Source organism: Heliangelus exortis, chromosome 19 (assembly GCF_036169615.1).
Source record: "Heliangelus exortis chromosome 19, bHelExo1.hap1, whole genome shotgun sequence".
NCBI lineage: Eukaryota > Metazoa > Chordata > Aves > Apodiformes > Trochilidae > Heliangelus > Heliangelus exortis.
Window position 1 is genome coordinate 12,915,238 of NC_092440.1, and position 20,075 is coordinate 12,935,312.

General features: G+C 46.2%; 2 protein-coding genes across 5 annotated transcripts in view; one reads left to right on the forward strand and one right to left on the reverse strand.

Moving 5' to 3' along the window:
• GIT2 (GIT ArfGAP 2) overlaps positions 1-20,075 on the reverse strand; it is a 130,871-nt gene that overhangs the window by 108,421 nt on the left and 2,375 nt on the right. The window lies entirely within an intron of this gene.
• KIAA1671 (KIAA1671 ortholog) overlaps positions 1-20,075 on the forward strand; it is a 64,964-nt gene that overhangs the window by 15,967 nt on the left and 28,922 nt on the right. For 2 of the 4 annotated variants that reach the window (XM_071763138.1, XM_071763136.1), the window contains exons 2-6: positions 3,976-4,110; positions 4,659-6,258; positions 7,304-7,397; positions 7,792-10,977; positions 11,681-11,821. In XM_071763138.1, coding sequence (XP_071619239.1) covers positions 4,712-6,258; positions 7,304-7,397; positions 7,792-10,977; positions 11,681-11,821 — 4,968 coding nt within the window. In that variant the 5' untranslated portion in view covers positions 3,976-4,110; positions 4,659-4,711. Of the gene's footprint in view, positions 1-3,975; positions 4,111-4,658; positions 6,259-7,303; positions 7,398-7,791; positions 10,978-11,680; positions 11,822-14,668; positions 14,923-20,075 lie in introns of those variants that run through there. The other 2 variants (XM_071763137.1, XM_071763140.1) reach the window with 2 other exon arrangements.

Genomic DNA, 20,075 nt, shown 5'->3' on the forward strand with positions numbered 1-20,075 from the left:
GTTGGTATTTTTAGTTCTCAGCCTGTTAATTTTTATTACTGTGGGAAAAGAAAATGTAAATGCATTTTATCATCTATTTTTACTCGGTGAATAAATTTTTCCAGGAATATTTTTTAAAATTTGAGCTAGTGTGACAGTGTTTTTGTTAATCTTTAAGAGACCCTGTGTGTCCTCTTAAATAGAGCTGATGGATCCCATTTCAGTGAATGATGGGACTAATGGTGTGAATCAGGCTTAAAGCCAAGAATAGAAATAGCCTTTTAAAAATTGAATTAGTTGCATGATCCACTTAATTAGAAAAGTTCCGGAAAAGGTTTTATTCCCCTTTTGGTGTTCCTTTGCTTGTGCTTTAGCAAGTCTGATGTTCTCAACAGTGTTTGCACACATGGTGATGTTATTCTTTTCCTCATACGTGCAGAGTAAGGGCTGGGATTAAATCCCAATTAGCAGAGCAGATCCCACACAGCTCTCTCTGTGGCAGGACCCAGCAGCAGGGGTGGTTCTCAGGATAACTGGGATCAGCTGCTGGAGGCTGATACGTGGGCAGGGAGGGAAAAGAAACAACCTTTTTAAAAAATTTTTTTTTTATTAAAAAAAAAAAGATTAAAGCATCCAAGGCAGCGGAGAAGCCACTGGGAGGGATGAAGCACACCCTGGGTGGATTTGTCTGTGCAGCAGGTAGGGACATTGCATTTTTTTCCTGTGGTTGCTGAGGCTTCCTGCTCCAGGGGGATCCTGTGGGATGGGGGGTGGTCAGAACAGAGCTTCAGCTGGTAACATATGCAGCTACACAAATCTGTCCCTGGGTTTACATACTCAGGGAGTGATGTTTGCACACTGGGAGCAGATTTGCCTCTAAAGTTGTGCCTAAAGAAGGAAAAGCTTGGGTTTCTCTGTGTTAGTTTTCTACTGGAGTGTTCTCAGCCTAAGCAGCCAGGGGGATTGCCTGGTGGAGCCCTGCTTTGGGGTCGTTTGCAATTTTCCAAACTGCATTTTTGACTTGGGGTGTGGTAGTTTGTTTTGTTTGCTTGGCAGAGATTTTTCTCGGCAGATTTTTTAATGCTTCCCATCCTTCCAAAAGTCAGATGGACGGACTGGTTTGGCTGCTGCGAGGTTCAGGGGCAGATTGTAGGTTATTTTGCTTTGTGTCATTTAAAATATTCTAATTTGTGAGCGAGGAAGTTGCCAATAATCACGTGATTCATGGTGGAAAAATTATCTGCAGGATGCTGTTCCTGTTGTCCTAATGAGCTTATAGGAATTAGCAGTGATGCAAAGGATGGGGCTGTGTGGTGCCGGGGGGCAAGGCAGGGCAGGCAAACACAAAGGGTGTGTTTGGGGCAAAGCAAAACTAAGTCTGGGAAGTGAATAATCCATTTTGACTTCTAATGAGCAGTGTTGGTATCCTTTGTGCCACGGGTTGGTTCCATTCAAATTTCCAGATGACACCTCCAGAAGGTAAGGACTGGAGGCTCAGTTTGTGTGTGCATCTCCAACACCTGCAGAGGTTCTGTGTGGCCTGGGGAAAATCAGAGTCCAGGTTGTCAGGAAGCTGAGGAAGAAGAGCAGCAGGGCAAGGGCCAGACTTTCATGGGCTGTTCCTGGCATTAAAAGCAGGAAGAATTTCAAGAGGTTTTTCGGTGCCATTTTAACTTCAGTTCTGTGCATAAAATGCAAACCCGAGCAGGTGAGGGGAGCAGGGCTGGGGCTGCAGGGGGGCCTGGAAAGGTGAGAGTGGGGTTTGGGTGCTCTGCTGGGTGAGGGGGGTGTAGGGGATGGAGTGAGATGGAGAGGTGGCCGTGGCACCACCTGCACACGGGGTGACTGTCCCCAAGCAGGGGCAGCTCGGGGCAGCGAGTTGCTGTAGGTGACAGTGAGGGATTTACTGTTGTAGTACTGGAGTGACAGTGGTAACATTAAATAGCAGCTAAAATTCTCATGCAATCGAGTGTACAGTTGGTTTATTTTTTTTTTATTTTGCCCCAAATTTTGTAGCTTGCCAAGCTGACTGGATGGTGCTTGGTTAGAGAGAGACATGGCTGTCTTAAGCAAGGTGGGCTGCCTGAACCTCATGTGTGCTATGTGTGGCTTTGATAACAGGATTCCTCTTTTCCAGATGTACAGCTTTATAATTTTCAAAGTCAGGTGATACTTTTTCCCCCAAATATTTTGTTCTTTTTTTTTTTTTTTTTTTTTTTTAATACTTGTCTGCACCATGGATCTGTTGTGGGATATCCAAGCTGTGAGGGTTGTTTAAAACCTTAAAACTGGCTTTGCCTGATCACGTAGGGAAAAATGGGGTCTTGTAAAGCTGACGGGCAGTGCAGTAAAACTAGGATCAAATGTCATCAGAATGGATAAATTGTGGCTGAGGAATGTTGGCTGGAGGAACAGGTTGTAGGCTGGTAGCAAGGATTATGTCCCACACTGAATACTCGCTGCCTCGCGTTCCGCTGAGGATCAGGTTTTATTCCATGTAAGGAGCTCTGCACCCCCTTCTGCTTTTCCAGTGAAAAAGAAGTGCAGAATGATAGAGCCAAATGTGTTTGCAGGTAGTGCAGGCCCTGTGCTGTTTCTACAGGTGAATTTTTTGCTTTGTGGTATTTCCTATGGGCATCGCCTGGGTGACTTTGTATTCCTCACATCCTTGGGGTGGGAGAGGATTTTAATCAGATTTTGAGGGGTTTCTTAGATTAAGGAGTGGGAAAGGGAGGGAGATGAAGATCTATGAGGCTGTGGAAGGGAGAGATGGGTTCCCCATCAGCTGCTTGGCTGTTTTGGAAAGGGGAGGTGCTGGGCTGGCAGGGGACTGGTGGGACTGGTGTGGTGTGTTAAGGGCTTGAGACAGAATTTCAAGTGGATTTGGAAGATGAAAGGGAAGGGGTGAGGTTCACAGAGTTCATCAGCCTGCCTGGGAGAGGGAGGCTGGGACTCAAGGGACAAAAATAAATCTCTGCAGTGCATGGTGCCAGGGGGGTCTGTCCAAGCCAAGCTGAAGGTGAAATTGCCATTTTTCTGGGCTGCAGATGCAGGAAGGCAATATTCTGATGTTTGGGGTTTTTTAAAATACTTGCATGGAGCTGGCTTCATGTTCCACAGAATGCACAAGCAGGCATGGATGTAGGGTAGGTACACACCAGAATAGAGCAGGCACCAGGAGCCCAAAGACCTCTCTTAGAAGACAGCCCAAAAGTAGACAAGGGGCTGGCAACTGAGAGCTGAGCCCCTCAGAGAAGGACTGAAATTCAGTATGAATTCCTTAACAGTTTAAGAATATGACAGCTTTTAAAGAAAAAAAGAAAAATAATCTGACCTTGCATAGCCACCTGCATCTGCTGCAAAGTTTAAATACCCTTTTTATTGGGAATATTCAGGGTAGCTCTTGTTGTGATGTTCTCATTGCTGCTGTTTTTTCCCTCATCTCTGCAGTAAGAATGTAATGAAAGCCACAGCTCAGCTCCTGCCTTTGGTGAGATGCTGGAAAACCTGCTTTGTCATGGCAAAAGTGCTTACTCATGGGGAAAGTCAGATTTTGTTTGAAAATCAGGCGTTTGAAGGGCAGGCTCTCAGGTAGCACTTGGCATCTGTTGTCCCAGAAAGGAGATTTTACAGTAAAAGAAACTGAGAGCAATGGAGCTCACAGGGCTGCAGAGCTCAGCCTGACAGCACTCGAGTCTGAAGCAGAATTTGGGTTCAGATCTGGTCTGCAGACCAAGTCACTGACCCTTCACATTGCACTTACACCTCTCAGGCTTTCAGTGGTGGTTTCTTGTTGGTTCTTTAACAGCTGTCTGAAAAATAAAACCTTTTTTTTTTTTTTTCTTCTATCTACAGTTCAATCAGGTGATTCTACACTTCCAAATGGGAGCCAGCAATTTTTCCCTTAAAATGCTTGGGATTTTTGTCTCGTGGTGTTACCTGAGCAGAGGTGGGAATGTGCCATGCCTGAATCTGAACTCTTTTTGTTTATTCCAGGAGGGCACTGGGCAGTGGTGCTGAGGAGACCCCAGCCCCTGCTCTGGCTGTGATCTTGGTGGCTGAGGTCTGGGTTTCACTATGAGAAGAGAATCAGGCTGGATGGGTTGGCTGCAGCAGAAAATGCAAGTTCTGGTAAGTGGTGGCAAAGCTTTTGGAGATTTGTTGAATGGGCGTTTCTTTCCACTCTTTATTTGTAGGCCTGAGCTAGCAGATAACAAATAACCCTTCCACACACAAGTCTTGATGTTTTTCTTAGTTTGCAAGTACACAGTGAGTGCATTTGGCCATCTGTTTGCATTGTAAAAAGGAATTGATGTTTGTGTCAGCACTGAGATGTCTGCTTCAGAAGGGAAATTAATTGTTTTATCTTTAAGTGTCTCAGCCCTTGAAGCTTCCTCAGCTGATGGGAAGTCAGTGCAGTGCCCATGCTCCTCTAGGCTTTGTGATTTATTTTCTGGTCTTTAGGCCTAATCAATGAATACTGGTATTTCTTGCTGATTTTTTTGAAGGAGGAGGAGGTACAGTATGTCTTTGTGTGATACATTCCTGAAGCAGCACATCTGAAAGGCACCTTAATCTGAGTTTAGCTTCCTTGTGAATTTAAATGAGAGTGGTGTTTGATGCTCACACTGACTTTACAGCAATGCTTCCATTTTCTTTCCTTTTTGTTTTTTTTCCAGATTCTTTTTCCGTGCTGGATTTTTTCACTTCAGATGAATGTGTAATTACAACTATGGCAACAAGAGTAGAAATAAGTTCTGCTTTGGCATCTTTGACGACAGTCCCCGACCTAAATGAGATCAGGAGTGAGGATAAATCCCAGTGTGTGTATGTGAGTGTGCTTTCAGATGCAAGCACCAAGGCAAAGGAGGCTGCAGCATCACTGACTCTTGAGGAGAAGAATAAACTTGGGAGTCCCTTGAGGTCTGCAACGATGCCATCACTAGGATCGAGACCACGGCTTTTCCCCAAGCCTTTTTCTAAAGAGAAATCTTCAGAGACTTTTGCAAATGTCAAACCACCTGTCCCAGCTTTCAGGTCAAGCAGCCTGGTCAGAAGGGCTGCTGAGGAAACATCATCTGTCAGGGTGCTGAGTGGGAACGTTCCTCCCTTGCTGGACCAGAAAGCAATTGAGAAGGAAAGCAAGGCTGGGGGGGAGGTTGTCACCAACATGACTTTCTATACTGGTCCCAGTGCCAACACTGTCATCCTCTTTGAGGCAGCCACGGAGCAGCCAAAGGTGAGCCTGGCCCAGGAGAAGAGGGCAGCTGATGAGCACAGGGGCTTTGGGAGCCTGCAAACAAAAGAGCTGGAGAAACCATCCCAGGCACCTGAAGCATCCAGGAGAGCCGAAGGATCCCTGCACAGGCAGATATCACTTTCCTCCAGTGTTAGACCAGCCTCCTGGAGCCCCCTCAAAACGGGTGAAAAAAAAGATGCTTCTGAAGGTCATCCTGGGGAGAAAAAGAATGATGATGCAAATAATAGCAACAGTAAAGCTGATTTCTCTCTGGCTGTGCAGCAGCAAAGGCCCAAACCCAGACCAGTATCTGCGATTTTTCTGGACTCGTTACGAGATCCAAAGCCTTGTCCTGTGGAAGCTTCTGAGGAGAAATCTCCTACAGAGAAAGCCTGGGTTAGAAAACCAAGGCCTTTGTCCATGGACCTGACAGCTAAATTTGAACTTAAAGATTTTTCTTCTTGCAAGAAGACTTGTTCATCTCATGAAAGCAAGGAGAATGGCTCCATAACTTCTGCTGCTGACGGGGGCTGCCGTGATCAGGCTGAAACGGGGCCAAAACCTGAAGGAACTGAATTTACTAAAGGCAGCTCTTCCAAAGGAAATCTGAAGGGCAGCAGCCAGGACTTGGGCATCCTAAGCAATGGAAAATACAGCTGGGAAACAAAGCTTAAATCTAAAAGTGAACAAACTGAGGCAGCCCCAGGGGTGAACCTGCAGAGTTCTGAGAGGAGCCCCAGAGAGGAGGGGCAGAGACAGGCTCAGAGGGAAGGGTGCTCATTCCCAGGCTCCCAGAGCCCTGCAGCTTCCTTGGAAAAAGAGAGCAGCATTGTAAGGGGCAGTGTGAAAAAACACATCCATTTGTTTGCTTCAGAAAGCCCCAGCCTGCCGGGGGATGCAGAGGGGCTGCAGGCAGAGAGCAGGAGTGTGAGCATCCAGCAGAGAATCAAGGAGCTGACCACAGAAAACCCTGATGGGAAGCCAGGAAATCCACGCAGGTCACTCCTGTCCCGGCCACTTTCTGCAGACAAAACAAAGATGTAGGTTGCAGAGAAATCTGGTGTAATCCTCTTAACTTCTCCTCATTCAGTAAAACTCTCTCTGGGTACAGTGAAGTAACTGCTCGGTTTGGTGCCTCTAAATGTGATGATTCTTTATACTGGCATTCTTGAGCCTCTTTCTCACCTTTTCCTACACCCCAAGGAAAAGAAAATTTAATGAAATACAGCTTGACAACAGCTGCAAGAAAAAATAATAAAATGCTGTCAGCTGTGGCCTTGGCAGGTTACTGTAACTGTATGTCTGTTATTACAATATCCTGCAGTTTGAAACTTCCAAACTTCTATATTTGTGTGAAAACAAAAGCATGTTTTTAATGTCTTTGACAGGAGTAGAGAGTGTCAGGTTTTCAGCCAGACAGGAATCATCTTTTGCTGTCATATTAAAGCCTGGAGATGGATGTTGTCTGCTCTGCCTAAGCCATGGCAGTGTTCAAGTAATATGAGGCTTGCTAATTGCTACATACCAAAGCAAATAAATTCATTAAAACTTGGTGGTGATGTGCACTTTGCCAGTAGAGCCTGAGGCCACCCTGCAGGGCCTGGATCATTCTTGTCTGCCTGTGGTGACAGAGAGGGGAGGGAAGGAGGAGGAGGAGGATGGATTTGGGGGATGTAAAGGCAGAGTTCAGCCCATGGCCAATGCAGCAGGGGTTTGGCTGACAGCACCTGCTCTGTTAACCCTGGGATAGTCTGTTTTTCAGCAAACCTTTCAGCATTATGATCAAAATAAGAAAAGAAATACCACTGAGGCATGAGGGTTTTAGTGTCTGTCTCACTGTGCAGCATGATGGATCTCTACAGCCTTATCCTGCTCAGTAAGCTGCAGAATTAACTAGTTTTCAGGAAACAACAATCCTGTGGTCTAGATACAAGTAAACCACCAATTATTGTTACTTACCATGGGAACAGGATGTTTCTCCCTTCAGAAATACAATTTATTGGATAACTTGTACCAATCTGCATTGGTAGGAGGTACCTGCAAACTACCCAGAGTAAAAGAAGTAACAGAAATCTTCTGCCTTAGGTTTTCAAGTCCGACGTCACCCAGTGAGGCAAAGCCAGAGAAATCTGCTGAAACCAGAAACGAGCCTGTGCATGAAATGCAGGAAAGTCAAAAAGTAAGGAAATGGCAACAGCTGGTGTGGTCTCTGCTGGGTTTTTGCATGCGGGGAGCACTCTCCTGTGTCCCGCTGCTCTTCATCCATCAATGACTTTAAAATGGGTATTGAGAGCATTAAGAGTGGCATAATCCTAATAGGTTTATGGGGTAGGGCTATCTTTAGGACAACACACTGCTAAGGAGTGGGAGTATCATCTCTCTTGAGTTTTTAAAAAGTTCATTGTGTGTGAGCAGTACAGAGAGACCTCACCTTGGGCTTGGTGGATTTTGTGGTCAGAGAACATGGGTGTGTTTAACTTCTCACAGAGAGTAGATACAAGTGAGTTTAAAAAAACCATTGGTTTGTTTAAAAGAGGTGTAACAATCTCAACTGTTGGGTTTTCTCCTTGCAGAGTAAGGAGATGCAGCTTGCCCCTGGCACGGATCCCACGGAAGCCCCCACTGCTGGCAACTCCTGGAAACCCCGGCAGGTCTTAAAAATAACAAATAAACCTGATCAGCTTGAGAGAAAGGGAAGCTTCTTGGGAGATGGGCAGCATTTCCCTCAGCAAAGTGAAAGTTCTGTCTCATTCACAAGCAACTTGGAAAAAAAAATAAAACCAACCACACCTATGGAAAAAACCTGCATTAAAACTGTCCGAGCCACCATTTTTGACCATAATGTTCAGAGGTATAATGTTGCTGCTGAGCATCCAGGGACTGATCCTGTTCCCAAAATGAATAATGAGCTGGAGACAAAGCAAGATGTGGTGGCTTTGGGGCACAACAGACGATCATGGATGGGAGGAGTGGAGGAAACCGTTAGTATAAAGAAGGAGTACCAGAAGCAACCTGATTCATCAAAACCTGTGGCAGATGTAGAACAGTCTGGCAAATCAGCTTCTTCAGGTGAAGATAAGAAAATTACTCCAGGAATTCTCTTAGAAAAATCTTTGGTTGAGCCAAGGGAAAACCCCTCTCCTAAAGCTGCAGAAGAGTCTCCAGTTCTCCAAAGAATAGAGCCCAGATACGAAATCTTCCAGACGTGTGGGGAAAGAGCTCTTAGTGAGGCCATTACAATGGCTCCTGAAAAAAAGGCCATGACACTCAGAACTAGAAAATCCTCTGTGAAAGAGAACAAAAGCAATGAGGATGTGTTACACACGGGTCAGCCAGCTAGGACAAGCAGTAAAACTCTCTACTTGAAAGATGATAACATTATTTCAGAAGCCAGAGACACAAAAGGTTTTACGAGTCAGTCTGTGCTGAAAGAACTTGCTGATAGGGAATGCACTTTACCTGAGCAGAAAAAATACTCTGATAAAACTGAAACTGATCCCATAACACTAGCTGAGAAGATACCTTATTCTACAAACAAAAGTAAATATTTGGGAATGAATGAAGAAGTAAACAAACTGCATTCTGAAATGAGAAATGGTAAGAGTGAAATCTCTCTGGATAAAATGGAGAGGTCGGGTGTGATGAAATGCTCTGCTGAGAAAAGGAGTTTTAGATCAGGTGGGACAGATGGCTGTGAATTCAGAGCCAACTTTGATCATGAAGTTAGTTCAACAAGTGTAAATAAACTTGGGGTCCAGTCTTCTTCAGTGCTCTCAAGTGGGCAGTTTGGTAAATCTTCCAGCAGCCACCATCCTGATACCCAAGTACTGACCATTAAAAAAGAGGAGTCGAGGGCCTTTGCTTTAAGGAAAAGTTTGGACTTCAATGGCAAAGATCAAGACTTCAGCTTAGATAGTACAGCTCCTGAAAGCAGTGAAAAAATCAGAGTCATTGATCCAGAAGAAAAGATCAGGAGAGCCAGAAGTAATGTTTCAGACTTGAAGATTTCTGAAAGGTGGAGAAGGAGAACCTTGCCTCAGGATTCTGTCAAAACAGAAGAAGTTGTCTGGTTGAGTCCTGAGAATATCAAAAGGCTGAGTCGGACGGATTCATTGCAGTTGGATGAAAGTTCAATTAAAAAGAGAAGTAAAAAACTCAGAGGAGGGCTGGAAGGGAATGAGGGAAACCAAACAGTTCTTGGCAGTCCTGCTGATTACTTCAAGAATCAGAGTTCTGTCTTTGAGCCAAAGGCAACTTATTTTGCAGTGACTTATCAGATTCCTGGTATTAAGAAAGAGAAAAGCTTTGTTGGGTCTCCTAGTGCAGGTGAAACCAACCCTGTGTCTGGCTCAAGTGAGGGAGCAGCAAATAATCTGGACTATGGTTTTCCTGGAAGGTCCAAACCTTCATTGCAGCAGCCAAATAAAAGCATGACCAGCACAAACTGCAGAGAAGGCTCACGGGAAGGGCAGATTAACAAGGATTGGGGCAAGGATGAAAGCAAAGATGGTATTTTTTCCAAAAATGTGGCATGCAGTAATTTCCATGTATCTAGGAAAGATAACCAGCAGTATCATGAAAGAGGTCTGGAACACTCTAAAGAGAAGATTATAGATGTTGATGCTCTCCTCTTAAAACAGAATCTGGAAAATGCAGCTCAGACTGATCTCAAAAGTAGCAGAAGGAAAGCCTCCTCTTTCCATGAACCCAGAGCCCCCCTGCGTTTTGCACAGTCACAGAAAGACAGTGAACTAATCCCCCAGAGATGTAGTGAAAAGAATTATGATTTCCCTGGAAAGAAGGCTGAGGACGGTTACAGATCCCAGATTCTGGATATTGATGCACTCATGGCAGAATATAAAGAAGAATCAGTGAAGAGCAGTAACATTCAGGACAGGCTCTCTGAAGACCCCAGTTTGTTGAGTAGAGAGAAATCATCAAAGAACAAAAGAAATGTGCCAGATAGGGGAACTTCTTCCTATAGCTGGAAGGAGTGGAAGGGATCAGATCACCATTCTGTTGCTAACAAACAAGGTGACAATGCAGGAGAGCATCAGAAACCAGAAAAATTAATTCTGAATGAAAAGAGCAAGGAGAAACTGGAATCTTGTGGCACTGAATCTGATAAACAGAAGTCCAAAGACAGAAAGTTCAGTCCCCCATACTGGGGAAATCCTAGCAGCTTGTTCCCAGATCAGTTTGTGAATGCACACGTGGATTTCACGAGGAAGAAAACTTTCATCGTTGATGAGGACGAAGAAGTGAACTCAGCTTCAAGAAGTCAGGGTTTAAAATTTGTAATTGAGAAGGTACAGCCTGTAAAGGCAGACCAGAAGCTGGAAATTAATCTTGCTGCCAAGCTGTCCTCAAAGGCAGACGATGTCCTGCTCCAGAAGAAAGTGGTCCCCAAGGAACAGGTCTTGGAGGTGTCTCCAGAAGGTGACTGGAGTAAAAACGTGGTCAGGAGGAGCAAGGACACTGTGAATAAAGTGATGTGTGTGAATGACTCCTCTGGTGTGAGGGGCAGGGCTGACTGGAGGAATTCCAGCCCAGGGGTGGGAAGTGCAGCCCCGGATTTGAGGCGCTGCTATTCCGAGAAGATCCGGCAAGGAAAGGACAATTTCCCCCTTGTGCAGGAAGTCTGGGGGAGGAAGGAGCTGTCCCGTGGCAGGCAAAGCTTCCCCTTGGAAAGCACTGAGAATGGGTGGAAACACAAGATGCCAGCTCAGTCAGAGCCTTTCTTCCATGAGGAAACCAAGGTATTGCCAAATGGTGTGGAAGTGTTCCCTGTCCCTAAAAATTAAGGGAGGAGAAGCTTTTATTGTGTTTTTATAGCACCTTCCAGCCTTGGCCATGACATCAGGGGCTCAGATCCACCCTTGGCTGTAGAGTTCCTTTCCCCCGGGGTTGGGTTTTCTTGTGTGGTACTAGATTTTCATGTCAAGTGTATAAACATTTATTTATAATTCCATGGAGAGCTTGGAAACGCTTTAAAACATCCACATTACTTTATTAGTGCTGTAAACCTAGGATGTTAAATTGTTAACTCTGCAATTGTATAATTATTTGCAGAGGAGCAGTTGGGGTTTATTTTACAAGTTGTCAACAGTGATTATTCAACAGTGATGTTACAACTGTCAACAGTTGCAGGTTTGTTGATTTGGTTTTTTTTTTTTTCCTCCTGAAGGCAGCAAATTATTATAATATTTTTCTGGATGAATGGCCTTTATTTTTATGTAAATTTAATTGGTGATAAAGACTTGGTGCAATGCAAATGATCCCCTTAAGAAGGAGCCACATAATGCAGTAATGCACAGCCCCTCTGATGGCTCTCAGGCTGCTGTATTTCTGTTTTCAGCTTTCAGGTTCCTCTCTTTGTTTGTTTTTTTTTTTTCAAAAGGGCAGTTTAGACACATGCATACAGGTGTGCGTGTAGATCTAACATAAATAACTTTCTTTTAGCAGGCTTCTAGGAAGGAGTGGAGCAAGCAGAGTGCAGAGAGAAGGGAGGGCTCAGATCTCTGGTTGGTTTCTGCTCTGAGGAGCCGGCACAGTTTCTGGAAGGAGCAGAGGACAGAGAAGGGGACAGTTTCTTGGGATAAGGTATGTTCTTTGGGATAAGGTATGTTCCTTGGGATAAGGTATGTTCTTTGGGAGGAGGTTCTGGGGCAAAGGGAGCTCCTTGCCTGCCCTGTTCCCTTCAGCACTCTTTGCCTTCCCTCCAGCAGCACTTTCTGAACTGGGAGAGAAAGCTTCTCCCTGGGGTTCCACCACCCTGCTCTGGGCCAAAGCTTCCAACACAAAGTATTAACCATGCTGCTGGTTCATCTTTCTTTCTAGGCAAAGAAGTTCTGTCCTGACCTCTTAAAGTGCATCTAGATCATTGTGGCTTTTGTTTGGTTTTGAGCTTCGGTGGAAATGGTTAAATTGGTTGGATTGCAGAAATTCTTTTTTTCTGGGCGGTTGTGCAGACAAATAGATCTGTGTCATAGCCTGCAAAATGATGGGTTTAATGTTCCTTCTGTAGGCAGCACACAGTGTGGAATCATAGCTGATTTTTTTGGTAATTTGGTTTGTCTCTAATATGCAGACTTTTGGGGTGAATTCCCACTTGAAGTTTTTGGGTGGTATTCTCCTAACTTGCAAAAGGATTTCCTGACTTGAGTTCACTGGTGAATTTGGTACTGAGGAATGTGTCTCCATATGTTCTGAGAGACAAAGCAGAGATCTGGATCTTACAAAAGATGGGAGTTTTGGCTCATTTTGCTCCAGTTCTAGTCTCAAAACTTGCTGGAAGGCATCCAAGGGCTGAAATCCCCTTTTCCTTCCCATTCCCAGCGTGGGCTTCGGGCTGGATGCTCCTCAGAGGGAGAGTTGTGTTATTTACAGACCTGGCAATTCCCACTCAGAGCTGTTGTTGGGCAGCAGTTTGCTGTGCAGATCCCTGGAGATGTTGGGACAAGGTCGAATAAGGGGGAGAAAAGTGCTGGGAGAGCTGAAGGCTGCAGGCAGGGCACTGGTGTGCTGCTACTCAGTCCTTACGTGTGAGGTTACTCCAGATGAACTGCAGTACAAGACTTCCCTCTGGTGGCTGTGTTGGGGTGGGAGGGATGGGAGAGATGAGGGCAGAGCCACCCAGAGGTGACTTTTTTTCCATCGAAGAGGAAAGGAAAACTTTGGAACAGGGCGGTCCCGGTTGGTTTGGGATGGTTTCCAGTTTGCCTGCTCTGGGTCTGAAGTTCCTTTTGCTGCTGCTGGGAGCAGGGTGACACCAAAACTGCTACAGCACCTTCTGGGGATGGCACTGGGGATGGCACAGAGCCCCCCATGGTGGGGGTCTTGTCCTCGAGTGCAGTTGGAGGGGTGATGAGCCCCTGGTGCAGCTCTGTACAACAGAACTGCTGCTGGGTTTGGGTTTTGGGGGTTTGGGTTTTGGGTTGGGTGCCAGGCTCTGGAGCTGCAGGGTGCCATGGTGAACCTCTGGAATTGCAGCAGGAACTTCAGGGATGGGCTGTCCCAGCTCCCAGTGACACCATCACAGCTGACACAGGTCTTTAGTTCCCTGCCCTTGAGACACAAACCTCCTGATTAAGTCATGGAGACTGATGGGAGGCTTGTGAATTAAAGTCTGAGGAATGTGTGGTGTAGCTCCTCTCCCCAAAAGCAATCAGGGGGTTTGTTATGCCAGGCTGAAGGGCTCGTGTCTGCCTTCACCTGCAAACAGGAGCTTCACTGCACCCATGGTTTGTAACCAAAGTTACTGCTTTCTGTAGCTAAAACAGAGCAATCTGGTACTAGAACTGGTGTAGGCACAAATAACTTGGAAGCCTTTGGTTATATCTTTTATTTATTTATTTTATATTAAACTTTGGGGTTTTATTTTGGTGAGGAAAGTTTATTTATGGTAGCCATATAAAGATATACTTCTCTGAAACTATGATGTGTGGATGGGGGAGGATTTGTTTGAGACAATTGTGAGCTCTTAAAAATATTTTGAAAATGAACTGGAAGAGAGAGAAGAGAAATATTGTATAAAGATGTGCAGATGAATTTCTAGTTTGGCTTTTCACCAGTTGTTCCCAGTTCTGGCTGTCACAGGTCTCTTCTCATCTTCTGGTTGTGGATAACCTCTGATACTGGAGCTTCACCCCTTCCCAGACAGAAACAGATGCACTAAAAACCTCATTATGTTCTAATTGTTCTCTTAGCCTAAAAATGGATCCATCTGGAAGAAAAGCAGAATAATTTGTCAGCTCTACAAGACCTTAGTAAGGTGGTGATTAGTAAAGGAGAGGGCATTTCTCTAAAACATCCAGAACCCAAAATTGCAAGCAAGGGAGGTGATGGAGTCCTGGATACAGTTTTGTGTCAGTTCCATGGTGCCCCCTCTGGGGACAAAAAAACCAGCATAGGTCAAAAAAAAAAAAAAAAAAAAAAGGTAGGAAGAGTTAGGAATGTTATGATTCCTCACATTTTTCCTGCTCCCAAGACACCATCATGTGGTCATTGAGCTCAGCCTGGGGAGGGTGACCCAGTGTGGGTTGGGCACTGGGTTTCCCAGCCCTGCTTCCTTTTTTGGTGGTATTGCTCTGCTGGGAACCTGCCAGGAGGGTATAAAAAGACATTTTCTGTTTCTGGTTCTGCTCATTCACAAAAGAGGTTTTTCTATTAAAAGCAAGAGTTTTTCTTTCATTTTTGTCCTTTTTTTTTTTTTTTTCCTTCTTTGCCCATTACTGGAAAACAAGGTCAGCTCCCAGCCCTGATGGCTGCCAGGGCATTAATAACGTTTCATAACCCAGCCTGCAAACCCCGGGTGGGTTTAGAAGCTTTTTTTTTTTTTTTTTTTTTTCCTTCCAGCTGAAGGGCTTTTTTCGTGCAAACCCCAGAGCACTGTCATTAATTCCAGGCTGACACAGTGCAGATTACTGAGGTGGGAGAAGGCTGAGCAGTGTGATGCTAAATAAGAAGTGGTTAAGTCACATGGTGCCCAGAGCTCCTGAGGAGCCCCAGAGCTGGGGGTGGTGACCTGTGCTGATAAACAGACACCTCCATTATTCATGGGCCTTTGGGTTCCTCTGCTCAGGACTTGTGCTGGCAGAGCCAGGAGGCTGCTCTGGAAGGGATGGTGTGGCCTTAACTTTCTGCTTTGGAAGATGGAATATTATTACTGCCCCGGTTTGCTGAAGTTCCTGCAGTCTCTGTGGGTAAGTGCTCCCCAGGCTGGAGCTTTTCAGGGGGCTTGCAGAATGTTCCTGTGGAGCTGGGGCTTGAGGGTGGAGTTTCTTTCTGAATGAAGAAATCATAACTTTGTGGATAATAACATTAAAGTTGGGGCTTCCTTTGGGTTCCTGGCTTTAATACTTCAAACCAGGAGACAGCAGACGGCTTCAACATGCCTCAGAAAACCCTCTTAGTAATAGAGATTTCTTGTGCTGGCTTTTCACTACACTTGCTTTTCTTATTATTATTTCTTCCTTGCTTGTGTCTAACCCTAGGAGGTGTAGTTTTTGCATGCTGTGTGTTAAAGATTCTTCCCCATTTGTTTAAAATCTGTCCTGGGTCTCTGGGGGCTGCTGCTCAGGAGCTTTCCCTCCCCACTGCTGGCTGGAGCTGCTGCCTGCTATTCCTGTAAAATGTCCTGTGCTAGTGGCTTAAAAGTGGATTTTTACAATTCCTTGCTTATTTTTCACTGGAGTGGGTTCATGGGCTTCACTTGTCTCGGTGAGCACTTCCCCATCAAATAATCCTTAGGGCCCCTTCACAGAAAAGCTCTTTTTAGCAGCCTGGGCTGGGCTGCTTGCTCTGAGGGCTCCTTTCTGCACCCTGATCACCATTTCTCTGACCTTTTCACATTTAGAAAAGGTGAATTGGGTTTGTGAAGCCTTTCTGACGAGCTACTGTACAGCTTTGACCATAATAACTCCACGTTTTAATTTCCTCTGTACTAATCAGGTCTCAGTTTCCATTTGGTTGGGGCACTGCCTGCATTCATCTGGGAGTTTTTTCAGTGCACTGACACTTCAGACCTTTTCATGTTTGCTGTTTGCTGGCCCATTCTGAAACTATAGCAAAGTGCTGGCTTCCCTTATTTAGAGTTTAATTTTACAACCCTGGCCTTGTGCTTGCTCTGATCAGTAAGGAGATGAGATTGCCTGCTGGGGATTTATTGCAGCTGGGAGAGAAAATATTTTCTTAAAAACTCTTCTTCTGTTGAAGGCTGTAGTGTTGTAAAATGTGGAAGTTTGGACATTTCTGAAGTTGTTTTTATTTTTATTTGGCTAGCTAGATTTTAAAGAGGCAAGCTGTCTCTAAATTTCATATTTAAAAGCTGGTGTGATGGATCTGTCAGACTTCAGATGGGGAGGGGATGGGTGTTCTCTGGGGCTTGGTAGGATGAAAAGTCAGAGATCTGAATGCTTTTGCTTTCACATGTATCTGGGGATCTTTCTGTAAAAAACCCCACCAGACCAAACTTTGTGATCAATTCAGAAGATCCCTGGGCTGACACCCAATGGTGCAGTTTTAGGCTGGAACAGAACAGGTCTGTCACACTTTCTGTGTATTTATGCTCAAGTATTCTCAGACATTTTCACTGATGTAATTCTCCTGCTGTGTTACCAGGAAATGTTGGAAAGACAATTGTGGTATCTGTGCTATTAAATATATATATATATATCTATATATGAAAGGGAATTTTAAGAGAAGCACGAGGCTGTGCCTTTTGTTGGTTTCTGCCTTGATGTTAGAGATGAAGGCTGCTAAGGAGATATTTATCTGTACTCTCTCTTTACAATCAGGAGTAACCAGAGATGTCAGGGTTAGTTGTCAGGCTTTGTGTTGAGTTATTTAATCTCTCTTGCAGAGCTAAGATACTTAATCCATTAGGCAGAGGTACCTGAAGAAGCTGTAACTCTTAATTAAAAATATTGTAATGAAAATCCATTTTGAAGCCACTTTTTTGAGTTAGGGATGAGTTGCATCCCTTCTGCTGTGTGTGTTTTACTCCTTGGTGGTGGAGCTGGTGGCTGTGAGTGGACACAGTGCCAGGTGTCTGCTGGTGCCTCCTGATCTCTGGGCAGGGATCTGGTCTTGTGATGGGAGCAAAGTCATCCTAAAAAAAACCTCTGAAGTTTTCTTTGAGCTCAGCATAGCTTGAGTGACCCCCAGAACTCTGCCTCCTGGCATCAGGGGTGGTGAGAGGCAGCTCTGAGTTTCTGAAAAGCAGGTTTTGTGTCTGGCCAAGGGTTTTGTTCCCTGGGATGCATGAGGTGCAGGCAGAGTTCTTTCCAGTAATTCAACCTGGAGCTCCCTTTCAATTTGAGTTGCAATAATGAGAAGAGCAAGCTTATCAAACCCTGGGTCATTTGCAGCCCTAATGAGCTGTGCTGCAGGACTCTGGGTGGGGGTTTCCTTCAGTGGGGGATGCATGGCACAAAAAGGGGATCCCTGGGAGCAGGTTCCTTGGGAATTCTGAGCATTGGGCTGCTTGGTGTCAGAAGATGGACTTAGGAGAGGTGCAGCTGTACCAGCCAGCAGAACCCCCAGCATCAGGAGTGCTGATGGAGCCCTGCAGGTTGCTGCATGAGGCTTTTTTCAGTCTTTAGGGTGGTTGTGCAAGCATCCAGAAGTTCTGGCTGCTGTGACATCAGTCTGGTTTTGGTCAGATGAGCTGATGTTTCTTTGGGAGAGGGAAGAGCAGGATTCCTGAGCACCACCCTGTGTGGTTCCCTCTCAGTAAACTCTCCTCACTCTGCAGGTGTGCTCGTTTTGGGGGAGAAACTTCCCAGAACCTTGTGGGTTTGTGGCTGCAGCAATGTATTGATCCCTCTTTGCTTCTTATAGGTGGTGGGAGCTCCAACCTGAGTTTTTGCTGCTGAGAGGGGAAGCTTGGTCCTGTCTGCCCAGGGGCCGCTGTGTTTCCAGGGCTGGCTGCTCACCATCCAGCACTCATTCCCTTCTCTGCCTTTTCCATCAAGCAGGAATCCAAACTTCCTGAGGTGCTCAGAGCCCTGAGCTGTGGTCACCAAACACGTTGGGGTGGTCTGTAACTCAGCAGCTGAAATCCAGGGACTGAATCATCACATGTCCCACATCATCACTTCCTCCTCTGCTCCGCCATCTGCCTTCCTCCTAGCTGTGATCTTTCATCATCTTCAGTTGGTTAATTACTGTAATCATGTGTACAAGTGCTAATCTTCCCATGGCTGTGTGCTGCATGTGTTAGATTGGAGTATTTCCCATGGGGTGTTCAGCATTCCAGCTGCTGAGGAGCTTTGCTGCAGCTGATCCAGGACTTTTTTGGGTCAGACTGGCAGAAGTTGCCCATTAAGTGCAGCTCAGTGATGTGCTGAGCTTCTTGCATCAGTGACACCAGGGCTGCAGCCACAGAGATGAGGTTTCCTCTTCCTCTGTGAAGCCCCTGCCCCAAGAACTGGGGTTTTTTTGGCTGCCTTGTGGACAGGGCCACTGGTGGAGCTCTTTGGGTTGGTTCTGAGAGCCACCTCAAAGCTGTGAGCAGTTCTGGCTCTGCCCCGGGGCATTCTGGGGGGTGCTGCAGTTGGGATGATGGAACTTATGGAACTTAACCCCTTTTTTTTTTTTTTTTTGGCTGCTGGAGGAGCACACTGGTAACCAATGATCTGTGTCACCAGGAGGGGCAGGTAACACGAGCCAGCTTGGTGAGTGGGAGCCAGGCTGCTTGTGGTGGGAAGAGATAAGGAAAGCTCTGGATCTGTTCCAGGGTGGGTGCTGAAGGACAAGAAGAGGAGTCCTGGCTGGTTTTGAACCCTGCAGGACTGGTGGGGAGCAGAGGGTTGGTGTTAGGGGCTGAGCTGTCCTAGCTTTTTGTCCTGTGACTTGGTCACAGCCACCTCCAGAGTGGCCCTGGCTGGTTTGGTGGTGAGTGGGACCCCCGTGTCCCATCAGGAGCAGAGAATCACTCCTCAGCCCCATAGCTCTGTGCTAGGGATGTGTAATGCTAGGATGGACAGCTGGAATGAAAGGGAGCTCCTGGGTGTGGATGCTGGTGGTGAGTCTCCTGATCCTCCTAGGGCCATTCTTGGGTTGTTTCTTCTCAGTTTTGGTGCTTGTCTGTGTTCAAAGAGCAAACCTGTGAGCATGGAAAAGAAAAGAGTTTGGTTTACATAGACATTACCCTGCAGCACTGAGGCTTAAAACCCCCTCCTTATTCTCTATCAGCAGCCATGAACAGTCATAAAATCAGAACATGGGGGGATTGAAGGGAGATGTCAGGTTTGTCCCAGTGAGGTTTTTAGTCGCTCTCTTTCCCCAGCGGTTTTGATGCCTCTTTATGGGGTGACTGCAGAGGAAGTGGCAGCTCTGGTGAGGGTGCTGCCACACCGTGTCACCACAGCAGCATTTGGAGGGTGGTGGCAGGGCACCCTGATGCCCAGGGTGCTGGTGACCCCTGCTTGGCAGGAGGGGAGGCTCCTGGTGGCGGCAGCGCGTGGCTTCGCTTTCTTATTCTCTGCTGGGGATTTCCTGGGGCAGCCTCTGCTGCTGCTCTCTTGCAGGCTTTGCTTTTGATGATCAGGCAGTAGCAGTTCCAGGCATTTTTTTTTTTTTTTTTTTTTTCTAAAGATGTAGAAATCCCACCCAGCCAGGTCGTGTCTGAGGTGCTCCTGTTGTGCTGCTGTCAGCAGCTGAATCTTCCTTTGAGTAACCCCGAGCCCCTTGCAGGGAAAAATCTCTTTGGGAAAGGTTTTTCCTCATTCCTGAATGCTGCTGCAGAACAGGGATTTTAACTTTTGTCTCATTGCTGAGAGCAAGCAGATGAAACCAGCAGAAGGAAGCCCATTCCCAGCAGGAACACGAGAGAGTGCTGTTCAGCCACGGGATGCTGGGGTGCTGGCCAGGGGCCACTTGTCCTCAGGCAGCTTCAGAGCTCCCCCAGCACAGAGCCCAGGACAGTTTGTTATAATTAGGGGTGGCATGAAGTTTAATTTGCCATAAAATGCTTTTTATGAAATAGTGCTTCCCGGGTTAACTCGGTGCAGTCAGGAAGATGTCACCATTGGTGGGTGGGGGGATTTTTGTTGGCAGTGAGTGTGTCATGGAGCAGCTGGAGCTGGGGCTGTCTGCTCCATCCCCCCCCTTCAACTGGGGTCTGAAGTAGTCGTATGCTTCTGATATGGGGCTGAAGGGGAGACTTAAAGCCCCTTTCTGCTCCCAAAGCAGAGATAAGTTCACTGCCTCCCTCCTAATATTTTGCTTTGCAGTGGCAGTGACTCAGTTCCTGCGTTCCGGGGCTGCTGTGGCCACCTCCTGCTGCTGGGAGGTGGCCAAGTTCCCACTATTGTTCCTGTCCTTGGAGCAGTTGGGAGCTGCTCCTGCAGCC